Source organism: Drosophila miranda, chromosome 4, assembly GCF_003369915.1.
Source record: "Drosophila miranda strain MSH22 chromosome 4, D.miranda_PacBio2.1, whole genome shotgun sequence".
Taxonomy (NCBI): domain Eukaryota; kingdom Metazoa; phylum Arthropoda; class Insecta; order Diptera; family Drosophilidae; genus Drosophila; species Drosophila miranda.
Window position 1 is genome coordinate 32,005,625 of NC_046677.1, and position 26,864 is coordinate 32,032,488.

A 26,864-nucleotide genomic window follows, 5' to 3' on the forward strand; every position below is an offset into this window, starting at 1 on the left:
ATTGGTGCAAAATTAAATTTAATTTATAAAGAATTATTCTCTAAAATTCATTTAAGAAGAGAAAAAAGTTCTTTGACTGTTTTTGACAACTATTAAATATTTATTCTAGAATCAGATTGCTCCCCTCCCCTATCTGCTCCATCAATCCTCATCCCTATCCTCCTACCAAAAATCTCTCATTCTCTTATTTTGAGTACTCTTTCCCCATGACTTCCAACTTGAAATGTTTCCGTAAAAGTTTGACAGTTTTCCAAATTCAAGATGACAATTTGAGCTGTCAGAGGCACAGGTACAGTGGTACAATGGTACAGGTACACCCTGGTGGTGGGTGAGAGGTCAATTTTTGTACTGCCCCCACCTCCTGTCTCCTCCAGCGGCCTGGCCTGGCCTGTCTATCTGCCTCCGGAATTGCGTAAAACAATTGCGCATACGACGCGTGGCCTGCGTGAAAATTGCAACATTACAACATGTTCGGAAAATAGTATAGGGGTGCGAGTATCGATGGAGAAGTGCGGGAGGGGTGGGATCAGTCCATTCCATTCTTCCATGGATGGGTCTGCCAGTTACCTTTTTGACATTTGATTGAGATTTGTTATCGGCGAATTCATCAATGATATATACAATAAAAATACACACACACACACACACACGCAGTGCGGGAATGGTATGGGACCAGACCGAGACGCATTGAAACAAAAAATTGAAAATGGTAGCTAGGAAAACAGCGGGCGGACAAACCGAAAAAAATGAAAAGGAAAGGAAAGGAAAAACACCATCAACACTGGAACATTCATCGTTATGGGTGGGGTCGGGTCTGTGTCTGTTGTGTGGGTCTGTTTGGAGGTTAGAGTTGGGCGCCCACCCCCACTCGGCAATAGTTATCAGGCTGTACCAGTGACATTTCTAGGCAGGACTCGGGTCCAGTGTTACTTCTATTAAATTTTCGCTGTGCCAAAAAAAAGCATAGAACCAAGCAGCAGCAGCCAAAGCAGCTGTTGTTTGGTCCTCCATAGAGGTCCTTCTGCCTCGTACTACTCGTTGTTCCTTCATTTGTTGTTGTGTATTTTTGCAATAAACCAACGCACACAGAGAGTAGGGAAAGGTGTCCATAAAAGGGGGACGAATGCTGTAGAGGTAGCCGTAGAATGTGGCAGGAGCATATACTATACATATACACATACATATATCCACAGAGCGAGGCAGATCCACAAAGTGAGGCAGATCCACAGATTGGGGGAAGTATCCACAGTGTGAGGGATATAGAAAGAGGACTGTGGCCGGCCATGCGTACCTTTCGATCCTTGTGTGACATTTGAATTCGGCACAGAGGCAAAAAACCCCTCTTCTCCCCCCATGCGTTTTCGACAGGAGCAAACATTTTCTTTTATACAACTTTGGCAGCTACGTAGCACACTCGTACTCGTTCTCGTGCTCGTACACCTCATGCCACCACGCTGTTGGACCCAACGTTTGCGTATCTATTTTTTAATTTTGCTGACGAGGCACGAAAACATACAAAACGCAATTGTTCCCCAGGATCCAACAATGCATTCCATGGATGGTCCTGCTACAGCTACAGCCTCCCTGTACGTACGTCCTGACATGTGTGCGTCTCATGCTGATAAGCAGTAGCCAGTCGGCCCTGGGATTGTGTCTAGGATTGGGTTAGAGGAGGGTATGTCCATCCAAACCTATGCCGCACCGCGCCGCGCCGCGCCAAATGAAAAGTTAAACTGTGTGACGCGCTGAAAACGCGTGGGGGTGAGAGGCTGTCACAGCGAGAGAGAGAGAGAGAGAGAGAGAGCGAGGAAAGGATGAATGCCTGCCAGGATGTTTGATTCCCGCTTTTCCAGAAGTAAGAGTGGATGGGCTCCCACCTCGCCCTTTTTTTTCTGTGTGCATTTTCCTGGCATGGCGTGATGAATATTTACTGCGTGCGCTAACTGCTAACTACCTACAGGTATTCCCATTTTTTGACATTTTTAATTGGGTTTGAGCTGAGGCACAGTCGCCGCCAGTAGCCAGTGTCAGAGGAGGTGCGTGCTGCTTTGGGTCGGTAGGTGGCGGTGGGGCATGCACATATACCTGACAGTTCTGCCACTTTACGCTTGTCTGTTGTGCCGCCTTTCGTGATGAATGTGACCAAAAGCTGAGGGTTCGATTTCACATGTAACATAACCTTCCATTAAAATGGCAATTTCTTTTACCCTTTGGATTGATTGAAGCCCATTGAGATGAAGTCCGAATTTGACCTTTAATAAGCTATAAAACTATCACCGCTGATAGTTGCTCCCAACTTTTCCCATTGCAAAAGACAAAAAAAAAAATGCCCAAGTGTCAGAAACAACATACATGTCGTTTGTATGACGAGGCATGGCATGCATGTTCGACTCGAGACTGGGATCGAGGATCGGTGCAACGAATGTAAAAACAAACAGTTATTTATTTGTCTTTTATACAAAATTAAGCTATGAAAAACTAGAATTATGTTAACACTGGCTCCATGATATCAATCCTTGAGATTTAAATTAGAAATTAATCTTTAATGTTCCGAAATGAATGGTGACTATTCAAGTACTTTTCACTAATTTCCTTTCTATTTTACCTTCTACTTACAGGTAACTAGAACTACGAGTATTCTGTGTGTGATTGTTCTCTCAAGCGTTCAACTTCTGGGTCCAGAGCCCGCATAGCCTGAAAAGTTATCATGTCATTGTAAGTCCAGAATAAAATAAAGCTCCACTGCACCGCCACCGCCACTGCCCCACCTGAATCTTCAGCTTCTCCCTAATTATGGTTTTCAAACAATTAATTTGGGAGACCTACATATGCATACACAAAGATTCACCAAAAAAAAAAAGGAATTACAATTTGTAATTGCGACAAGGGAAGCGTATCTTGAAGATACTTTTGTTGTACTTGCACTGCATTAACACAACATTTTTTTCTAGAGTCTGCCTGTTTGTCTGTTTGTCTGCTCAGCGAAGCGCATTAACCTAACTGTCAACCGTATTTGTGTGTTAACTGCTTTTCTGCGGCCTCGTCTCCCTCCATGGAAAAGTCATTTATTATTCATGGAGCTGCATTTCGAGTTGGTTGCATTTCCGTGCATACCTAATTACCGCAGCAACAAACTTCAGGTTTTCCTTTCCACTGGAGAAAACAGATTTTTTTGTTAGGAGGAAAGAAATTACCTGCTTATGGCGGCTCCATCTATGATGATTAGGGCACTATATAAAGAAGAAAAAAGAAAAATATGAGAGATGGAATTTGCTTTATGCTACATGTTTTTGATTGAGAAACCATGCATGTCAGATGTTTTTTAGTCACGAAAGTTTCCACCGAATAGTGTTGTAAAGCGTTTTCAGTAAAACATTGCAGTTACATTTGAGGTTAGGGATTTATGTAAAATAATTTCGCTTTTACGAATTAATATTCATAGGAAAATATAGAATCCATTGAGATAGTGAAATGTTAAATTAGCGACAATATGTAAATCATCTGTTCACAGCTGGCATACAAGAAAATCAATAAATTCATTCAAAGAAGGAAATGGCATTACAATCGTACTTTGCATTTACTTTTGGATCTAAATTTTCAAGCCACTTGTGAACTCCTTGTCTCGTATGACTGTATATATAATGTGGCATTTGAAAAACAATCTAACAAGAGCGATTGCAGCTGTGTGTAAATATGTGATAACATTACCGCAGCACAGAAGTTGCCAGTTGCCAGTGACACTGCCAGTTGTGGGCTTCTGTAAGCCATCACATTTTGAGGACTCTGTGCCGTTGACAGCTCTTTCGCACAAGCACCTTGGCAGGGTGCACCTGCTTGATATTACACATGTCCGTATAAATGGCACAGCATATCGGCAGATGTGCAAGCAGGGTCTTTTTTAGAACAGCTCCAGATTCTCGGTTTAGCTCCAAGTTCTAGGAATCCATCGCATATTCCCCAATGCCAATGCCATTTGGAGAAAATGGTGAAATGCCTGGTTTGTCTTGGTATCTGCGCTGCGGGACGTTCCACATCAAAGCAACGTTCAACAGCAACATGCATTACGTAAAGGCGCGTGGACAGGGAGGAGTACTCTTTGGGGGGTACTGGTGGCACAGTCGTGAGATGTGCCTGAGTTATGACATCTCCACCCCCCGCTGCGTTAAGCATCTGAGCGCGTTTTCTCGTCATTCAGGCACCAGGAGCATCAGGTGCATCTGGCAAACAGCTGTAACAACGATACTCCTCTCGTATTGAAGTACGTTCTTCATATACATGTATCTGTTTTTGTTTTCCAGTGATTCCATTTGTCATGGCAGGGGGATTGACATTCAAAATCCTTTGGATTATGGCAGAGCAACCGAAACGTATTGCGGAGCTGCCGCTGACTGCTGCAGAAATATGTATATATCGTGCTATTGCTATTTGGATGGGAGGGAGGTTGACATTTATATTGACATTGGATTTGATGAATGGAGTGAGTGATCGAGGCTGCCTGCTGTAGAGACAATCTGGAACAAATAATATTACAAATGAATAATTTCTCGTACCGAAGATAATGTGATTGAATTTACTTTAAAGCGAACATAAACGTTCTTCATATACTTGCATCTAGGGTAGCGAGCGGTAGGCAAGTCCTTGCTCCCAACTACTCTCACATGTCGCTGCTCATTGATGCTCGATTCGAGACGCACACGCGAATGCTGAATAAGAGAATGCGCGACTCGGGACTAGTTGATAAACCCTTCGATCAGTTAATAATATTTAGACGAAGAAGTATATTTTCTATATCGTTACATCGAATGCTCTAGTAAACAATGCAGGGAATGCTCGGAAACACTTGTGTACTCTGTTCTCTCAAGACTGCATTCTGTGGCATTTCACTCGAAGAATAAATCACTAAATAAAGTGCGAGAGAAGGAAGAATGAGACGCAGCTAAACTTCACAGTTAAATGCGTCATTTGTCGGAATTAATTGCCATTCAAATCAAAAAATAGCAAATATTAGATTGTCGAAAATAGACAAATAGTATCTAATGCATACAGTCAAATGTATCTGCACCTATACTAGCACTCGCACTCGTAGTCGTATTCGTAGATGTGGAACCACTTGCTGCCATGCTACCAAACTGCACTCAAATGAATCGAACCGAAAAAACAAACAAATTATGAATCACGGAATTGAATGGACGTTTCGTCTAAATAGTGCACAAGGTCAATTAGTTGAAATACTTGTACCATCAACAATATGTATACATACATATGTACATACATACATACTCCGAATATAAATTAAATAGTGGATTTTGTTTTTTGTTTTACGCGATAACATTTCAGTGATGTTTTGTTTTGAGTTAGTTTTGAAGTTTGATTTGTTTGGATGTTTCAAGAGCAATCAGAAGAACTGGATTACTTTGCCAATGATTAAAAGCGATCTACTAGATCATGTTCTCAATGAGAAACAACAGACTGTTTTTAAGAATGGTCCAATGCAGTTTGAACAACGATCGCCTAATGAAAGTAATAAAACCGCTCGCTCAAATAATTATATAAATCTGCATATATGTACATACATATGTATTATGCCATATATGTCAATATCTAAAGGAGCCAAAAGGGGGTAATTCAATTGTCAGTGACAGCTTGCACAGTTTGACGTTTTGAGAACTCTGCCGGTGACAGCTCTAGCATTTGAAAATCTTCAAATGTGGGAAGAGATGGGGGATATAATATTGCACATCTCTGCCTTATGGCAGTGAAAGAGCAGCTGTATGTGCTTGTGCCTGTGTATCTAGTTGGAATGTTCTAGAAGCATTTAACGAATGAACCAATCAGCCAAAAGGCTATAAAAGAGACCGAATGATACTTACTAAAAATAATACGTGGTTATATCTTTTTGCTTCGCATGTAATAAACAGTTCAAACGGATAAAAAATAAAAAGAATTTGTAACGTTTGAGAACAATGAAATGAAGAAATAATTACCCGAGTATGGGATATGTAACCCCAATGAGATATTCCTTCTTTTTGATATCTTTTTCATGACTTTCAGTTCCTTCGATCCTCGCTTACTCCCTCCAACATTTTAGTTGCATTTTGCTCTCATTTATTGCGTAGTTCACTACCGAAAGTGCGTTGCCTTTGAGGAGGAGGGAGAGGAGATCAAGGCAACCCTCCCCAGGCCACAAGTTTCCCCCAATTTGTGATGCCCATTCCTAAAATCCTTAAATGTCGAAAAAAAAAGTTGTTTTTATTTGACTGTGTGCGTACTGTCGTTCCAGGAACACAGCTTTGTACAGAAGCTCCTTATAAGAATGAATGTGAATGTGAGAATGTGTGCTTGTGTTTGTGAAAAGGATTTACGCGTTGTTTTTCTTGTATATTTCGCACATCGTATCGTCGTTTGTTCGGGATGTTGTTCTGGTTGTTTCGTATCTCTGTGGCAGGGGCAGGGGCAGTGGCAGAGGCGGCGAGCAGATAGGTTACCAGATACCTGAGCTATGATTTCGCCTTGAAACTTCGTCATTCAGGTGCATGTATGTGTGTGTGTGTATCTCGTATCTGTGTCTGTGTCAGTGTGTAGAGCGAGTGCAAACGAGATGGTTATACGCAATTTGTGATCTATTTTTTGGCTTCAGCTTCGGCTTTATATTCCAAAGGCTCTTTGTTTGTTGGTGCTCTCTCTGTGCTTCTGGTGAGCATTTTGTGTAATGGAAAAAGCATTTCAAATGCAGCTGCGTAAGTTTCCATTGCGTTCTCGTTTTCAGACAACAAATACAACAATGGAAAGGCAAGAAATAGTTGAGAAAACGCTCCTAAAAGTACAGTTGTGCACAAGTGAAGCTATTGCTCAAAAAGGGAGCTTTGGTAAAGTGCAGAAGCGATTGAGGAAGTTTTTTTTAGAAGGTTCGGTGAATGAGAAGATGGCAGTAGGGGATGATTGGTGACCGGGAAAGGAAAGGGTGATAGGTGTATTAAGGAATAATTATGGAGATATATGTTATAAGGGTCGTACGGATGGTATCTACGGTGTTTTACGTAATTACGTAATTTCTACTACTCTTTGTATTACCAATCAGCTGTATATGTAATGGATGATGGATGATCTACGTAACCCTTTTCGAGCCACTTGGTTATGGTTGGGGGCTATTTAAAAATGTTGAACCATCACTAATAGCTGATATAATCCATATATCTTTGTTCCTCCTCTTCAGAAGCGTTGTGTCTAAAACGTAGTTTCCTCAAGATATCTTTTAACATAACATAACATATGCATGTGATGTTTTTTTTTGTCGTTTTTTAATGTATACATCAATGCAGTTTACATTCAAGCAGCATACCATTCGGAATGAAAGTTATATTCTTAATTAACATAATAAAGAAAGTATCTATAAGAAGTTCTCGTTCTCTCCTGTTTTATTGCCCAATCAGCTCCGATCAATTTCTCTTTTACCAACCATCTTAGCCATCATGGGCAGCAGCCTTCTGCCCCTGCCACTCCCTGCTGCTCCCCTAAAGCTCTCCTCAGCTCTCATCCAGAGAATTCCAATTGAGAGGAGAGTCTACCTTAGACTCAAAAACTGCAAACTTCCCAGGAATTTCTTAATAGCTTTTTACCGATATATTTTTTTTTCTCTGTTTGGCCATTCAATGTGTTTCCATGTGGTGTTTGCTGTTGCTGTGGCTTCGGGGCTTGAAACGAAACGAAACCGTTGATTTCTGATTCCTGTCGCTGTCCCAAAAAACGGGGGAAAAAAATGAGTGAGTCAGTGATGAGGGAGAGGGCTCACAAAGGCGTAGTAGTGGCTTCCACAAAAGTTGTCGGTGCCGCATTTTTCTAACGATTAAACAAATTCGAAGAAAACAAACGCATCCCATGCAACGATGCGATGCGGTGGCAAGTCCAAGGCGAAGGCGAACGGAACGTCACCTGCAGTTTCCAGGAATTGGGGCTGGCAGGGATGGAGCAGGGACGAGCGGCACGCAACGATGAGGCAGAAGGCAGAAGAAACCGTAGACGAGAGGCATACAACAAAGTCAAAGGAGAGGAGAGTCGTCCCCGTAGTCACTTTCAGAATCAGCAAATCAGAAAGTTCTCTCTTCGTTGCATCAAAAACTGAGGCTGTGGCTGAGGCTGAGGCTGCGGCTGAGCCTGTGGACGGCGGCATATTTGAGTGGTCGAAAATTCCCAGAATTGAATCGTATATCTTCGTTTTTTTGGTTGTATCGCTTGGCCCTTTCTAAATGCTCGATTAATTTCTAATAAATTGGTTGGGCAGAGGAAATGCTGCAGGCCACAAGATAGGGTTACCAACACAATGCGATGCATTTGAAATTCGAGTGTATTGAACACTATTCCAGGAACTACTGTGTTATGTGCAAAAGTATCAACTTTTAAGGGTACACTTTTGCAACAGTGCATCCCAGTCGATAGACTAATTATACCCGATACTCAAAATGAGTATTGAGGTATATTAGATTTGTGGTAAAAGTGGATGTGTGTAACGTCCAGAAGGAATCGTTTCCGACCCCATAAAGTATATATATTCTTGATCAGCATCAATAGCCGAGTCGATTGAGCCCTGTCTGTCTGTCCGTCTGTCCGTCCGTCCGTCCGTCCGTCCGTCCGTCCGTCCGTCCGTCCGTCCGTCCGTCCCCTTCAGCGCCTAGTGCTCAAAGACTATAAGAGCTAGAGCAACGATGTTTTGGATCCAGACATCTGTGATATGTCACTGCTACAAAAATATTTCAAAACTTTGCCCCGCCCACTTCCGCCCCCACAAAGGACGAAAATCTGTGGCATCCACATTTTTAAAGATACGATAAAACCAAAAATGCAGAATCGTAGAGGATGACTATATGTTCTAGAGTGTAAAATCTCAACCAGATCGTATAATTATTATAGCCAGAATCAAGAAAACAATTTCATTCTTTCTCGCTCTGTCTCTCTCTAACACACAGGTTTCATGGTTGGCTTTGCCAATTGCAAAATATGAGTTCAAGGATCTCAGAACCTATAAGAGCCAGAGCAACCAAATTTGGTATCCACACTCCTGTGATATCGGACCTTGACCGTTTTGTGTCCAAATTTCGCCACACCCCCTTCCGCCCCCTCAAAGGACGAAAATCTGGGGCATCCACAAATCTCAGAGACTATTAAGGCTAGAGTAACCAAATTTGGTATCCGCACTTCTGTTAGATCTCACTATAAAACGTATATCTCAGAATTTCGCCCCACCCCCTTCCGCCCCCACAAAGAACGAAAATCTGTTGCATCCACAATATTGCACATTCGAGAAAACTAAAAACGCAGAATCATAGATAATGACTATATCTATCAGATTGCTGAATCTGGATCAGATCAGATCATTTTTATAGCCAAAAGGAACAAATCAATTTCCACTGGCTACGCAGCGCCCGACGTCACGCTCAGACTGATTTTCTGTCTCTCTCGCACGCACTCTTTGGCGTGTGGTTCAATATTAGCGGCGTCTGCCGGAGGAGAGCCATACTGACTTAGTATCGGGTATAACTGTAGAGTTGCGGTGTACGCAGCAACTCACAACGTTCCCCCTCGTTTTTGAATGATTTCTGATTGAAAAGCAGGCGCTGCGCCCGCTGCCGTTGTGTGTTGAAATGTCATTTGTTCGCATCGTAGCCGAAACTAATCCCAGCTGTATGTTTATTTTGTTCATTCTCGTTGCAGTATTTGTCGTGTTCGGACCCTGTGATCTGTGTTATTCGTAATTTGTTGAATTTATACGAAATTTTCATCGACATCAACAATAAATTATCACCAACGATTACCAACGGAACGGAAATAACACACAAAAAATTTAAGCAAAACAATTGCAAAATTCCCTTTGGCTAAGGATTTGCGGCGGTCATACACGGCTTTTATGCATGGCTGGCAGCCACAAAATTCAACGAAATTCCATTTTGGCAACCCGAGAACAAAAATCAATCAACAACGCGCACAACGCGTACAACATTTCAACAATCAACAATCATTTACATTAGTCGCTCTGGCGCCGTTCGAACCGTATTTATCCTGAAAATTGAGCAGCAACAAAAAGGATACGCCGGATAGGAATACGGCCCCGGCCGATATAGATCTTAACGCAACGGAGGTACAACTGCCGTCAACATGGATCCGCAGCAGCAGTTCTGCCTCAAATGGAACAGTTATTCCTCCAATTTGGCAATAACGTTCTCAAATCTGTTCAAATCGGATCTACTGGCCGATGTTACACTATCCTGCGATGGTAAGTTTTGCAACAACTACTTAAAACCATTCAAAGATCAAAAAAAAGGGCACTTCTATAAAATTCTGAAGGGAAGGAACTTCTTAAGGGAAGGATCACAATGCGAGTAAATGGCTAGAGTGCAAAAAAGTAAAAGATTGTACAAAATCAATATTTCCCACATTAAATTCATAAATATTTTCAGAAATTGTTTTAAAATTTTGACAGGAAAATCTTTACGATTCAATGAAATTTTCTGAGTGGATATTTTAGTTAAATTTTGAGATACAAAAACCTTTGCTTGAAGGACACTAATCATATTTCAGATTGGAATACTTTGAGTAATATTTTCATACATTTATTCAGAGACCTATATACCCGCAACCCCAAAAACCTAATATGTGTCTGATTTAAGCGATGTAATAATCATCACATCATCAGAACAGGAAGAAGTAAGATCCTTAGGAGATAAATATAAACATAATCCGGCACATCATCACATTGAATTATTCCTTATTTTTGTACCAGACTCTTGGCAGTTCTTTTCGCCTTGTTGGCTAATAAGCTACCAGACATTGATTCCGTGTTTTTGTTCGTGTTCCTTGCGGGTTTTTGTTTGATGGCGACGCGCGAAGTAGCTTTTATGGTTTGTCTCGGTCTCGGTCTCGTCCTTGTCTGTCTGTCAGGGTCCTGTTCCCGTCGCCCTGTTGCTGAATGTTCCCCATCTGGGTCTACTAGTTCATTTACGGCCTTTTACTACAGTTTTTATGCTGGCTTATTAAATGGAAAATAAATGCGGGCCGGGACCGCACGAGACGGGAAGGGATGGGACGCTTATATATAAGTACGAGTATATATTTGTACATATGTACATACCTACTATAAGTATATTTATTTGGCTTTGACTGAGGTCAGTTATTTTTGGGGTTCTTTTGTGTTTTGTGTGGTGTGCCTTTTGGGACCCTTGTTAACCTTCCTTTTCTTTCCGTTTTGCTCTCTTTTGATTTGGGTTTAAATATTTCCCTTCTTGGCCCGTTTTTGCTGGGTGTTTAAGTGTGTTGTGTGTCGTCTTGGCTTACTTTTATGATTATTATATAGGATTCTGTGTGTACACATTTATTCCATTTTATGGTTTTTTGTTTTATGCTTATGTAAGCCTTGGCCTTCAAATGAATTTAAATTTTACACAAAACTTTGAAGAGCAAGAGTGTGAGCTTTCGCCCTTTAAAGCACTTCCAGATATTACTCATGTGGAGGTATAGATTTTTGCATTGATTGAATGAGTGGGAACAACAGTCGCCGACTGGGATTATGGGTGCCACGGAAGGGGTTCGGGATTTGGGATTCTGCAGAGACATACGCAGACATAGCTTTCCAACACAACACAAAAAAAGCCTAGACAAATCCTGGAGCCCCTTTACGTCTCTCTCTCTTTCCGTGTGCGAGTCCCCGTTGTCACTCATATCAATCGAAGTGGTACTACTTTTGATTAAAATTTTCCGACCCAACCCCAACGCCAACCCCACATATCCTGTAAACCCTTTGGTTTCCCTGCTTTTAATTGTGGTTTTTAATAATTCTTTGGTGGCTTGGGTCCACATTGGATGGCGGCAGTACATTGGGAGTCCATCCAAAATCTGCATTTGTTATGTTTGATTTGTCTCTGGCTCATGGTTCTCTGTTCCCTTTTGTCAGATTCGAAATGAAGCATTAAATATTTGGCCGTCTGCGAAAACAAAAGCAAATAACGTATGTTTTTTATTGTGTTTTAATATTCATGTGGCTGTATTTTTGTTTTACACATTTTCGATAACATAAGGATGCATGGCTTTTGGTTTTTTGGCGGGCCTTGTTTAGTACTTGAGAAATGAGCATTTTTACCCAAATGAACATTTGCTTGGCCTTGGGCCATGGTTCTAGGGGGTGTGACTGGGTTGTGGGGTTGCTGGTGCTGTCTGGTGGGAGATTTCCCCTTTGAGGGGATGATTTTCAGATGAACCAAAATATATTTGAAGATTTGTTTGTACTTTATTAAGGTGTGTTTTTGGTATGGATTTTTGGGAACAAATATTAGAGTTTCTTCTATCGATAGATTTGTATCATTTTAAGAATTTTTAAGTGCAACAGACCACGTGCTTTTCATATCCCATGAATTATTCGATTAGATTACAAAGCCCAAACCCGAAAACCTGCCCATATTTCGAGTACTCAGTGCGGAATGCTATTGCCAAACTGCATTAGAGTGTTAGCGGGTGCCAAAAACCCAGCCCCAAATCAAAACAAGTTGTTGAGGAATGCTACTATGATTATTCGGGCATTAATCGGACGGGGGATCGGATCGATCGGGGGTGCGAGCTAAAACGTAAACAGCCTACACATTTTATGACATTTCTTTATCAAGGCCAGACCATACAGTCATTTCGGAACACACACATATAGACCGAGAGAGAGATATACTCGTATTCGTCAGTGTATTGTGGGTTTTGGCGTTTTCTTTTGTGGTGATTGTGACCCAATTTCTGTTGTATCAAGTGTTAGAAATTCAAGCAATACAAAAAGCAAAAAACAAAAAAAAGAAGGCAGAACATAATCATGAGAACAGAACGTAGAAAACAACCAAAATAAAAGTTGTATATGTTTATATTGTGCGGAGGGTAAACAAGTGTGCGGCATATGTGAAATGCAATTTGCGTAGTATTAATCCACGAATATTATATAATCGGCGCGGATAGGTAGCATTTTTTGCGTGCTAATGAGTGACGACGACGACAGAAGCGACGACGACGACGACTTGGATTACTGGTGGTGCTTTTTTCTAATTCACTTCCTAGTAGAGTTAGTGGTGGGAATCCGTGCTTGAAACTAAATCCATTTCAAAGGTTATTTTTGGTGCAATGATGGTGCCTTCAGTGCTGGTTTCCCAGTATTCTGTCCCACGTATTCTGAGCCAAGCCCGCGCACCCGTGTTCCATCTCTACTTCCGAGAATGATTTTAAAGCTCGTAAGCAATGTATGGATGACCTTGATGGTGTTTTGTTTTTTGTGTCTTGTGGCTCACGAATTCCCGTTTTGTTATCACTATCAATCCGCCTAGAATTCTCTTATCATTGGCATTGGAGGCGCACCAACACGAACTGGCACAATTTCTGCTGAAATCAATATATAAATGGGCGGGGGAAAAGGTACTGCACTGCGATAAGACCCGGAGGAAATGTTTAATGCAGCAGCTGCTTCTGCTGCTGCCTCAAATTACGAAAAGTGTCAAACTTGAAATGTATTTATGAACAATGTTGGCGGTAAATAAAATGTCACTTTTCTTCAGTGTGGAGTATCTCTATGGCAGCAGCAGCAGCACCAGCAGCAGCCACCGGTGTTCGAGTGTCACTTCAATTTGGCTTAAGTAATGCTCGCTGGCAACACAACAAGTGCCCCATAAAGGAGCGACACATAACTTTCAGAATCGCCTGCTACACCCAAACCCACGCGCACACCTCCCATCCAGCTGTCCTGGGACCCAAAAGAAAAGCGTGAAAAATGTTAGCACAAAGCCGAAAACATTGCATATACCACAAAAAGCAACTCGAAGGAAAAGCGGGGTGGCGGGGGAGAGAGCACATCAAAATATACTTATTTCGGAGTGACTGTGTTTTCCAGCGTGGGATGGTGCTTTTCCGCCCATCAGTTGCCAGGTAAACTCAGACGCCAGGACACACACAAAAGATTGCCAAGACCAAGAGCAAGACCAAGACCAAGGCGACACATTGATGTTGAATAATAACTCAGACCCACAGATAGAGAGGGAGTATATATAGTATATGTATTTGTATGTATGTATATAAGGGCAGCGAAAGGGACTGTGAGACTAGAAAAAGGGGGAGAGAAAAGCTCATTGTGTGTCTGTTTTTGTGTGTGTAGTCAAGAGCAAGGAAATCATTTCCTTGCTTTTCGCTTTTTATTGTGCTACGTGTTTATGTGTGTGTGGCGCTCTCTCTCTCTCTATGCATGTGAATGTAAATGGGTGGGTGTGGGAGGAAGGGGAGATTATACTACTCGTAGTATATATATTTGACATGATTTTTTACGAGTTCAAGGTCTTGGTTTCGCCGTTTTCGGCGCCACCTGTTGGCTACTGCTTATGGCTGGGATGAGATGCCGGTAGACATGCTTTAATGGAAAGGGAAATTGTTAAGGAAGCAAAGATTATTAGCGTAAATATATGGAGGGATATGTTAAGTAGGCCACAGAGATTTTATTGGAAGCCCTTTAAGCCCTCTAAACTGCCTAAGGGATACTAAATTTACCCCTCTTTGCCATTACAGGCGCAGTATTCAAAGCACACAAACTTATTTTGGCGGCCTGCTCAAAGAAGTTCGCCGATTTGTTTGAGAACACGCCCACCAATGGTCAGTGCGTCATCATACTGGAGGCCACAACGCCCGATAATATGGCCGCTCTCCTGGAGTTCATGTACAAGGGCGAGGTGCATGTGTCCCAAGAGGCACTCAACAGTTTCCTCAAGTCTGCCGAGAGCCTGCAGGTGAGTGTAGTGGAGTGTTTTTTGAAGGGGACACATCTCTCTAACGTCTCTATCTCTTCGATCAGGTCAAGGGACTGTCCACAGAGACCGGTCGTCTGGCCGCACAGCAGGCTCAACAGCAACAAATGGGCGACAGCTCGCCGCTAGATTCGCCCACAGGGCGACGTAGTATGCGCAACAGCCTCAGTGGTAGCAGCATTATGCCGGGCGGAGGAGCAGGCATCGGGCTGGGAAGTGGTTCCGGGGTAAACTCCATTCCCGGGGGCCTTGGCAATGGCAACGGCCTGAGTCTGGCAGGTGCCCTTAGTGGCATGGCCGCCGGTGGAATGGCAGCCGCCGCCAGTGTGGCGGCCAGCGGATTGAGTGCCTTGGCGGCCAGTGCGAATGCCCTGGATCGCTGTGGCAGTGCCGGTGGCAACATTATCGGGGGCACAGCAGCGGGCCATGGACCGTTGAGTGCTGGATCCGGAGCTGGCGGAGCCGGTGGCAAAGGAGTGGGTGGCAACAATGGACCCATTAGCCTGGGCAGCGGTGCTGGCGCCGCTCTACATCTGGGCGGATCGACTGGCAGCTTGAAGCAGGAGTGCGACTCGATGATGCATCCGGGCAGTAGCTCATCCTCCACCATGGGGTACACCCATGTGCCGCCCATGTACAGACCCATCTCCTATGAGCCGCTGCGCAAGCGTGCCCTCCGCAGTCCGTATGCCGAGCAGGAGCTGCGTGGCTCTGTGCTGCGCGACGGCTCCAAGAACTCGTCCTCCGAGTGCCCAAGTCCCATCAACAAGCCACCCTATCATCGTCCATCGTCCAGTGCCTCATCGACGGCACCCACCGAAGCGGACACCATGCACTCGGAAAGAGCCTCGCCACAGTCCAGGTGGGTTAACGAATGATTTGATACCAATTGAAGATGATCCAACACTTATTAAACCATTTTATCTCTTCGTTGTCTTGTCCTGCTCTTAGTCGCTATGAGAACCACAGTCCCAGCACCACAGCTGGCAACGGCAATGCCAACAGTGGGCTGGATCGCATTGTCAAATCAGAGCGTAACAATGGTAGTGCCAATGAGGCAAACGATGATGACCGCGAGCTCATGGATGAGTCAACAGATGTGAGTGCTACCAGCAAACCAACAAAAAGAGTTACCCCAACTAATCCTTTATACTCTATCTCAATATCAGAATGGAGCCGAAGATCTACGAGTGAAGCTGGAGAACTCAAATTACTCCCCACCACCGCCGCCGAACTCTAACACTTCATCGACAACCCCGAACGCACTGCTGGAGAACCTGAAGAATGCGGATGGAACGCTCTCTGGCAATCTGGCCGCATCGATAGCGCCGGCCGACATGTTGAACGTCTGGAATGCCACCAAGATGAATAACAAGAACAGTGTGAACACAGCGGACGGCAAGAAGCTGAAGTGTCTGTACTGCGACCGCCTTTACGGGTACGAGACGAACCTGCGCGCCCACATCCGTCAGCGTCATCAGGGCATTCGGGTACCCTGCCCGTTCTGCGAACGGACCTTCACCAGAAACAACACGGTGCGGCGGCACATCGCCCGGGAGCACAAGCAGGAGATCGGACTGGCGGCTGGGGCAACCATTGCCCCTGCCCATGTGGCAGCCGCGGCGGCTGCAGCGGCGGCCGCCAATCATTCACCATAGGAAGCGGCCGCAACAGCAGCGGCAGCAGTAGTCATGAGCGCCCATAAGGAGGCGGCGAAGCAGCGTAAACGTAAATCACTCAAGATGGCACTCGAGAAGTGCATGCAGCGGCGGGATGCGATGGCCGCAGTACCGGAGGCGGTAGGAGGGGGCGAGGAGGCGGCGGCTTCAGAGATGGAGGCGCCATCGCAGGCGTCTGGGGCACACACAATACACACGAGCGGTTCAGCGGGCACTGAGCCGTTCAGCTACGAGCAGCAGCAACAGAAGATGCACCACGAGCTGGCTCAGCAGATCAAGGCGGCGATGGCCGTCGAACAGGCCCAGCGGGCCGAGGCCGAGGCCGAAGCAGAGGCCATGGACACCACGGTGAACACAACGGTTAATACCACCCTCACAACCACAACCACCAACACCAGCCACACCACAACGGGCACCAGCGACGGTGGCAGCGGCAGCGATGCCGAAGCCGAGGCCAGCGATGGTAGCCTCGAGCGGATGCGGATTCAGACGAACATGGAGGTGGACATGGAGTCCGTGCCAGAGCCACAGCCTGGCTCCGAGCTCGTCGTAGTGGAGCCGAAAATAGAGCCCCTGTCGGACACTGAGGATGAGGACGAACACGATCATCATCTGCACATGTCCGAGCCAGAGCCGGAGCCGGAGATCTACAATCGAATGCCACACACGCCCACCAACCCCCCCCACACTATACCGCCCAACGATACGCCTACATTGACCTCCACGCCCAAGGTCAATGTAGAGCAGTAAGAAGGAGAGAAGCCCCCCAAAGAAGCTGCATAGATTTAGGTTAAGAATTGATACCGATAAACGGATGAAGGATAAAGGAGGAGAGGAGAGTGATTTACAAATGATTTACGCGCGCGCTAAGAAGATGGAGAAGAAACAGATGACTACTGTTGCAACTGCTGTTGCCCTCGGAGACCACCAACCAAGCAACCTGGAGGCCCTGGCACCAGAGGCCCAGGGAAAATTTGTACTAAAAAAAAACAAAACAAAACAAAGAATTAACTAATGTTTCATAAGATATGTATGACAACGACAACATTACACACATGCATCACACACAAGCACACTACATCACGCACACAGACGAACAGAAGGCAGTATTTGATGTCCAACTTTTTGCAGAATTTTTCATTACAAATATGTTTTAGAACAAGCCACAAAAAGGATATAACAACAGACCAAAAATGATTTATAACTAAATGGAACGAATGAAACAAACTACACATAAAAAACTCAGTGATATTTAACAGAAACAGAAGCATTAACCAGAACCAGAAACCAGAAACAGAAACAGAAACAACTACAAAACCAGATACAGAACAATAATTGAACAGAACACTACAAAAAAAAAAAAACCGAACAGAACAGAATAAACTATAAACACTGCAATCCGGCTGAAAAATTGTTTTCAGGGTGCTAATCAAAGAGAATTTCGCAAATTGCAAAGCTCGCAAACTGCAAAACTGCAAGATAATTAAAACTAAAACTATAAAACAAACAAATAATAGTGAATGCAAAAAGTTTGAACGTTTTTGATTGGTACAGCCTCAAATGTAGACAAAAAAGATTGAAACAAATGTCAGATGTTTGTTTTTTTCGTGTGTTGAAAGAGTAGATCGATCGATCGGATCGATACGACTCAATGACTGTCGCGTATATATTTTTGATTTCCTAAAGTAAAAAACACACAACACAAACGAAACGTAAAGCTAAAGAAAACTGAATTTAGAACTATTAAAAAATAGCTGCAACAAACAAACAAACAAAAATAAGCAAACTACAAAGCAACAATAGCAACAACAAAACCGCAACCACAAGTACCTGCAATAATTAAATAGTATAAACAAAAAAGAAACAAAATACAAAATAGCAAAGAGAAACGAAATGAGACGAGAAGATGATAAATGCCTAGGGAAGAAATACGGGGTGCCACAGGCTGCTTGGAACCCCTAACGGGCTTACCTCACTTCCAAACTGCCGTTTGTCCAAGGTTTTTTGTAAATAATTTTATTAAATTTATAATACGAAAAGGCAAACGAGGTATACAGTCGGGATATGTGATGGAAAGCCTCCCATATGAGGGCCAAGCCTCCTGGGACCTCTGCTTAAAACCAGTGAAAGATTTGCTTTAAAAGAAGAATACTAATACATTAATTTTTTTTGTTTCTTTTTGTTTTCTTGAGTTTTTCAAATCAATTTTAGGCCTCGAAATTTCAAAACCATTTAGCTTCTTTTGGCGTAAAACAAAAAGAAAACCGAAATTCAATTTAAAAGTTTCTTAAGAAAGCAATGAGAAGAGAAAAAAAACCATTGGTAAATTGGGTGCCTATATAAGAATATATAATTAAATGACTACTAGTGAAATTTTATAAAACAAAGAATATATATAACGATGAGGGAATGATGGAAGGTGAAGAAAAACAAATAGGAACGAAACGTAAAGTAAATGTAATTATTTTTTAAAAATTGTTTAATTCTAGCCAAGTGTGAAACATGTTGATAAACGAAAACGAAACGATGTAAAAGATTCAGTAGCAACCACTCAAAAACGTTCTCAAAAACTTTCAACGCAACAAACAACAACAAAAACAGCAAAATCTACAGCATGACAAAATTCAAAATCAAAACAACTTTTGGCACACCTTTGGAAAACATTTTTCATACAAAAAAAATTCACCAAAAATGAAAAAAGAAAAAACCACCAAACAAAAATTCAAAATTAATTATTTCGGCTCTTATAATTTCGGAAGGCTACATCAAAGGGGAGGAAGGAAATCTAAATCCAAGCCCACCTTCCCCCGCTAGAAAACCCACAAAGAACAAGCTGTAAAAATAACTAACAAAAAAAACATGAATATTTGTTGTAAGCAAAGATTGAAAGAAAACCCCAAGTGGGAAACAGTCCTCCACAGAGCGGACAAAACCTGTAAATACATTTATCAATGTGCATACATATACATCTATATACATACATATGTGTGTGTTTGCAGCATATATGTGTGGCCTCAGTTGTATAATCGAAAGCCTAGATATACATAGATATATAGTATATATACATTGTAATACATACAGCACTAAGCGCATATGTAGGAACACTTAGGCTCGCCAACAGAGAAACAGAGAAGAAGAGAGAGAAAGATATAGAGAAGGGTTTAATTTGATTTTGAGACAAGCTAACTGAATTTCCATAGCAGGCAATAGCAGGAAGTCCCCTGATAACTACAAGATGTCCACTCTGATAACCAGCCAGACAACTCCATAGAAAAGCTAACAAAATAATAGCCAAAATGTTGAATATTTTAAATATATTAACTGTTGAACCACACACACAAACACATACAAAACACGCATACTATACAAAATCCACGCATGAAGGAAGCTCGCTCTTTGGGCTCCGATTTTTTAAGTAAAGTTAAAATAGTTCTTACTTAACCGACACCCAGTTTGTTCTGTGATATCGTTTTGAAGTTGCAAATGAAGAAAAGGTTTTTATTTTCATTCAATTCGTTTTTATCGTTTTATGCTTAATTTTTCCCCTATAAAGATGAAAAGCCCATTCGAATTTCAATTTGCCTTCGTGTTGAGAAATAGAGACAGAAACAATAGCAATATTATACAATTAAAACATGGCAATATTTTTAACCAAAACTACCTCTTTGCCGCACACGCTCACACACACGACCATACACACACATGAAGATAGAGTACCCCTAATAGCAGTCCTGAAGACGGGGTTCCCCATCAACGTTCGCTGGAGTCTGAATTACATTTTATTTTTAATTACGTTGATGGGACTCCATCCAAGGACTGAAACGAGGTCCAACCCATTAATCAATCAATTAACCAATCAGATCAGTCCGTGAATCAATCAAACAATATTTAATATTCAGGGGTTTATGATTAACCATAATATATGTAATACTTTTAGCTTATTTTTAATTTAGTTTTTATGTTAGGTTCTTCGTTTTCGTTTTTGAAATTAGACTGTAATCAAACTCAGGAACTCATATACCTCAGGAAGCAACCTACCTCTTTGTGTTTTTTTAAGCTTTGTTTCGACTAATTTTACGATTATTATTATTATTATGATTACGATTACGATTATGATTTCGGTTTCCATGGAATGTGGGGTGGAAATACACAAACTATTTTGTTGTAATTGAAGATGCTATAAAGGAAAGCTTTAGTTTTTAGTTCGTTTATTGGTTAGTTCACACGATACATGCGATTACCAATAACCAATAACCAATTACCGATTAACAATAACTAATTTTAAATGCAAAAGACACACACAACACCAACACACACACAAAATAGCTATAATGAGAAACCAAAACCAGATCGAACTGCAATAGTAAACTGAACTACCTCAAAAGCCATAGACTGCGCAGTAACGAAGTAATGAATACCTACATATATTGTTTTATACACTTTTCATTTCATTTGGTTCTTTTTGTAAAATGGTGACGCCTACACACACGCCACGCACATACATACATACATATGTACACAATGGAAAACTTTTGGCTAATTAAACAAAATTCGAAAAATCCACCACAGATTTTCCTTTGGAATCCATAAATGTAAATATGCGCTGAAGCTCACACAAATTAAAAATTAAATGTAAAACCTAAAAAAATATACTTTCGGCTAATCTCTAGTTATACAGATATATATGAGTATCCTAAAATTTTACCATGTACGAGTATGTCTGGAGAGCAGAGCAGATGTAGGCGAAATACGAGTACGACCAGGATTAAGATCATTTGTATACATACATTTTTGGCAAAGCAACTAAATGAGGCATGAACTAAATAAAAAAAACACACACACATAATTCTATATGATCCTACTATAAACAAAAATACAAAGAAATTATTTAAGGCTACCAAATTTACCAAAAAAAAAAAAAACAAAACAAAAAAAAATGAAAATAACGAAATAAAGAAAATCCACAAAAAAAGGATAGCAAGAAAAACGAACACAGTTAAATGAAAGTATACTTTTCCTTGAGCCAAGTGCCCAGAGGCCAAGAAAAACTCTAAAATTAAACAAAATTGAAACCCCAAACGGTTATAAAAAAAAAAAGTCAAAACATTTCTACCTAACGAAAGTGGAAAATTTTCTAAAAGAAACTTGCGTAAACAAGCAAACTAATTGCAGAAACCAACAATTTTAGGCTTAAACTTTTGGCTAAAAAAAAAAACATAAACAAAACGAAAACGAAAATAAGTAACAATTATTAGACACATGCAAAACAAAGCTATATATATGCATCAAATATTATACAAACGTAAATATTTATTTGAAAAGAAAACAAGGAGAAAAATAAAAAAAGGAAAAATATTTGTATCTATAATCAGAATTTAGGCCCAACTTTTCGACAAGAAGGCGTAAAATAATTTCTTTGTAAAATATGTTTGCAAAAAAAAACAGGAAAGAAAAATTCCCCGAAAGCATAATTAACTTAATCTAAACGTAAAATAAAAAACAAAAACAAATGTCGCCATTTTGCATTTAGAGCGTACAGTACAGAAAAGCACACGAAGCGTGACTCCCAGAAGAGAGTCGCAAAACATTATTGTACATAAAAACTATATTAAAGAGTGTATTGTGTATTGTATATTCGTAAATCTGGAATCAGTTTAGTTAACCCCTACCCCTCTTGCGTTGTAAAAACTATTTTTAAGCAAACACAAAAACTGTAACGAGAATAAAATGATAGCGATATACATACAAATATAGTACATAATAGTGTGTGCACAGGTACAAAAGAAAATTAAGTTAAATTTCAAATGAAATTTAGTGCACGAAACATTTTGTAAGAGATCGATGTAATTTTTGTTATATATTTTTGTTAGTAATTGTTTTTCTATTAAATGTTTAGTGCAACAGCAACGCAACCCACGGAAGTCCTCCCCGCAACAAGCCAATTGTACTTACGATTATGATTCAATTTCAATTTTATTTTTATTTTTGTGACCGTACCGTTTGTCTCAAAACCCCATTACAGTCCACCCCACCCACCACCTATTACCTATTATGATTACATTACTTTATCTAAGTTATTTCAAATAACTATAAAAAAAATGCGAAGAACAGCACAAGAATATAAGGAAGCACAGAACCGAACCCAGTTTATGTTTAGGAGGAGGCAAATTAATGTAATATATTTTTTTATAATTTTAATCATTTTTCATGTTCGTTCTGTTCGATCGCAACAAATTGGCTTGTTCAAACACACATTTTTCTAATTTGTAACCCTTACGATTAAATCTAAATTTATAATCTAAACTCACGTAAATGCTAAAAAAAATGCAACTAAATAAATGTTAAACCCCAGAAACAAAAAACAAAAAAAAACAACACAAAAACCTCTCGTAATTGGCAATTTTCATTCCACAAAATTTCTCCCTTTACAGTACACTCTGACAACATATGGAATTCCTACTCCCCGCTCCCTCCTTCGATTTTAATGTTAACGAAAATATGTATACTAAAATTTTATAATTATCGAAATTAATGAAATGGAAATCAATGTGTTTAGGCCTAAGCGACTTTACAGTTCAGTTCAATGCGAAAATGGAGGAAGAGAATTCTTCCTTAAATTAGTTGTATTTGTGCATACGATATCCGACTATATATCCTATCCACCTCATATAGGGTACAGTACAATACACGTCTCTACACCCCTCTTAATGTGTAAATCAAGTTGTTGTAAATTTGTCTAACATGAGAAATCGCAGCGAGTACAAATTAAATTTAATATATGTGTGTACACGTTATATTTATTTTAGTTTTATATTTTAATTTTTTCAGTTGGATTTATGTATATCTTTTTAGTAATTATGTATGTGTAGGTCACACTTAATGCAAAAAACAAACAAAAAGAAGCCTACAAAAAACTTTTGGAACAATGACAGTACAAAATTTCAGGTAAAACGAATAACAAAATTTAGCAGATAAATTAAAATTTAAAGATATACATACATATGTATAAAAACGATGAGAAAGATGAAATCGTACAAATTTTTCGGAATAAAGAATAACGTAAAAATAAAGATAGGAATAACTTTTGAGGAAAAAGTAAAGACAGTTGGTGTGACTTTCAGGATTGAGTGTTGATTGAATTTAAGTTTCCATCCGATCGAAGAGTTTCTTTCATCATCTTTTTGTTTAGCCATCACTTTTTTGGTTCCTTATTTGAAATTTGAATGCAACAAGACTTGAGTTACACATGACACAAAAGAGATATATTTGTCTATGTTAAAAGGGAATTCAACTTTGTTCTGAACTGCAAAGTTTTCAAATCAACCAAATGAAGTTTTCATCATTTGAAATCAAATAAGAAAGAAAGAAAGAATGGTTTGAGAAGTGACAACAGTCAAACACTTTGAGAATAACGTTTGAATGTGAATGTGTATTTAAATGTACTTTAACTACGTGAATATGTATATGTAAAAGGTAAAAAAAAAACTTGAAAAAGGAAAAAAGAATAGTTTTAAACGAAGCAAACTCAGGGCATTATCAAGACTCACGAAGAAGTATACATGCATTTAAAAAAAAAACCAACTCTTTTCGATATGTATTACAATTATATTGGTAATGAAAAACCAACAAAAAGAATGTAATAATCATGCAAACGATTATGAACAACTCAGGAATTAAATTTTAATGGAAATATTTTTAAAAAATTAAAAACGAAATGAGAAACGGCAGTCAAGTAAACATTTTCACAAGTTGTGCAATATTCTTAAAGTTTTCTAAATACGTAATAGTATTAATACTCTAAAAAAAATAAGGTTGAAAGATAATACAGGCAGGAGATCAGTTAAGAGTCGAGAGTTGAGATGAGATGTTCATAAAGAAGGGAAGGTAAGGCGTGGATCGGAATGGTTAGGCATGAGATGGGAAAGGTGAGAATAGGTGAGGTGAGTTTTTGAAGCACATGAAGACTAGGCATGTACTTAAGTAATTAGTAATTACTACTCTTTTAATATTTTCTTTTTACCACCCACACAACAACCAAAAAACAACTACAAGAACTACAAAGAACATCCATTACAACCAACACAGAAACACCAGACACACACACACGCATACATATAGTACACACACACAAAAACACACTCAAAATAGTGAAATAAATAGCTAAATGAAAATGAGTTTATATAAAGAAGGAAAACATAAAACTGTGATTACATTTGATTGTCTTGTCGAAGCGTTGATAAGTAAATGTTGCATAATTATTGATCGAAAAGAAAATGGCAAATACGAAATATGAAATATGAATGGAATGGAATGGATTTTCTGAAACCGCTTTTGAGTTCGAGTATTTGCGTACGGTCTGTCCGGTCTGTCGACAGTGCGACAGAGAATAAGTAAATAAATATTTAATTAGCCGAAATATTAAACTTCAAAAGATCTTCTAAGGAAAATACAAAATAAAATTATCTAAGTTATTTGGAATTATTAGTAAAGTCTGCTCTTATTTTACAATACCTGTAACGGCTAAATTCACGGCTGAAACTGAAAACAAACTGAAGACCTTCGATTTAGTTCCGCATTTCACTGATCGATTTCTGTATGTAGTGCACTTTAGTTAAAAATTAAAGTCTGAGATTTTACATTAATATACACGCGTATATGAATTTGACTATGGCTATGTATGTATGTATGTATGTATGTAAAAATCAAGAAAAGCAAAGAAGGGAGACGAAGATGGAGAGGTAAAGAAGAAAAAAGGAATGAAACTATGCTATACTACATTTTCACACCAGGAATATTATTTCTATATATAAATGTATGAATATCCAAAAAAAAAACCCAAGCGACACATTTAAGTAACAGCTTGAATATAGTTTAAACACAAATTCGGATTAAAAATTTACGATTATGCCATACATTTTTGTGTAACATATAAAAAACTACGAGTAAGCTAAAAGAACAACAGTCACGGAAAAGAATAAAACATTGTAACAGAAACTCACAAAAGTATGAAGTCGGATATGGAAAATTGAATGAAATTAAGCATAAAAAGTATATGAACGAAACTAAATTCAATAAACTTGTTGCTAAAATATAATACGAAAATAAAATAAAAACCAAGAATATTAAAAGTTTCCATTGTGGGGCGTAGATAAAAGCCGGGTTAAATCAAATTTAACGTATATAACTGTAAAACACTAACTGCTTAGCTGTAAAGCTAACAGTGGCGCCTAACTCGCGCTCCTATGAGTTGACACTGGTATCAGATCCCCTCTCTGGGTCACACACCATGCACCTTCTTGAAGTGGTACCACCCTCTTGTCCAATGCAGCAATGTAGAAGTCGTGTAGAAATGCTCTTATAGCCAATAACATTATTTATTTATTAAATTAACAAATTATCTGTTAGTAATGGTACTTAGTTACTAAAGGTGGAAAAAGATAAGTTAAAAGTTAGCTAAATTTAAATGATTATAAATGTTGCATGCAATTAGTTTAAGAGACAGTTCAGGGGATAGGGTTTGACAGAGGGAGTTATAATTATGGCATAAAACCCTAAAAGGTTCATGATCAGCATAAAAAGTCTGGCTGGGATACCAGGGAAACAGAAATCAGCAGAAGGTCGATGATTTTTTTAATTTCGAGCCCCCTAAAGTATGCTGCGATTTTTTTTTGCAATTCCTACAGTTGCTTGCTGCTGGTTTCTGTTCGCCTGGTATCCCAGCCATTTGATGCGAGTCTTTTTTTGTACGGTGGCGCCCCTATCGGTGATTTCTTGAACTACATTTTCAAAAATCACAAATTACAGCCTAGATTTGTTTTGATTTGATCCTTGATCCTTCGGTAAGGACATCAACCGCCCCAACCATACATATTTAGTTTTCCCGACTTTTTGTGGCCCGATCGGGACATGCGTCATCTTCCTGTGTTTGAAACAGCACCCTTGATCTAATGCAGTCCTTATCAAGAACCAAGGATCAAGGATATTGTCCCCAGACCCATACATCTTGTTTTCTCCTTTATTTGTGGCCCGATCGGGGCGTGCCACGGCTTCCCTTGATCAGATATGTGTCCCTGATCCTTTGATAAGGACTCCAAAAACCCCAGCCATACATATATAGTTTTCTCGGCTATTTGTGGACCGATCTGGGCATGCATTGGCTTCCTGTGATTGGAAAAATGTCTCAGATTTTCTAGTCCTTATCAAGGATCAAGGACATTTTCCCCAATTAAAAATACTTAGTTTTCTCCACTGTTTGTGAACCGATTTCGGCGTGCCACGCCTTTTTGTAATCGGGATAGTTTCCCGGATTAAGGATACAGCAAGGATAATTTTTCAATAGTTTTATTCATCAAAACTTAGCTTAGTATAAATAAATAAACAAGTGGAA

The 26,864-nt window shown here is 40.1% G+C and overlaps 1 protein-coding gene across 1 annotated transcript in view; it reads left to right on the plus strand.

Moving 5' to 3' along the window:
- LOC108163593 (zinc finger protein chinmo) overlaps window positions 1-21,798 on the plus strand; it is a 30,404-nt gene extending 8,606 nt beyond the window's left edge. The window contains 6 exon segments of the mRNA XM_017298976.2: window positions 2,619-2,715; window positions 9,706-10,264; window positions 14,563-14,780; window positions 14,846-15,660; window positions 15,750-15,897; window positions 15,968-21,798. Coding sequence (XP_017154465.1) covers window positions 10,147-10,264; window positions 14,563-14,780; window positions 14,846-15,660; window positions 15,750-15,897; window positions 15,968-17,227 — 2,559 coding nt within the window. The 5' untranslated portion in view covers window positions 2,619-2,715; window positions 9,706-10,146 and the 3' untranslated portion in view covers window positions 17,228-21,798.
- The last annotated feature ends 5,066 nt before the right edge of the window (window positions 21,799-26,864 follow it).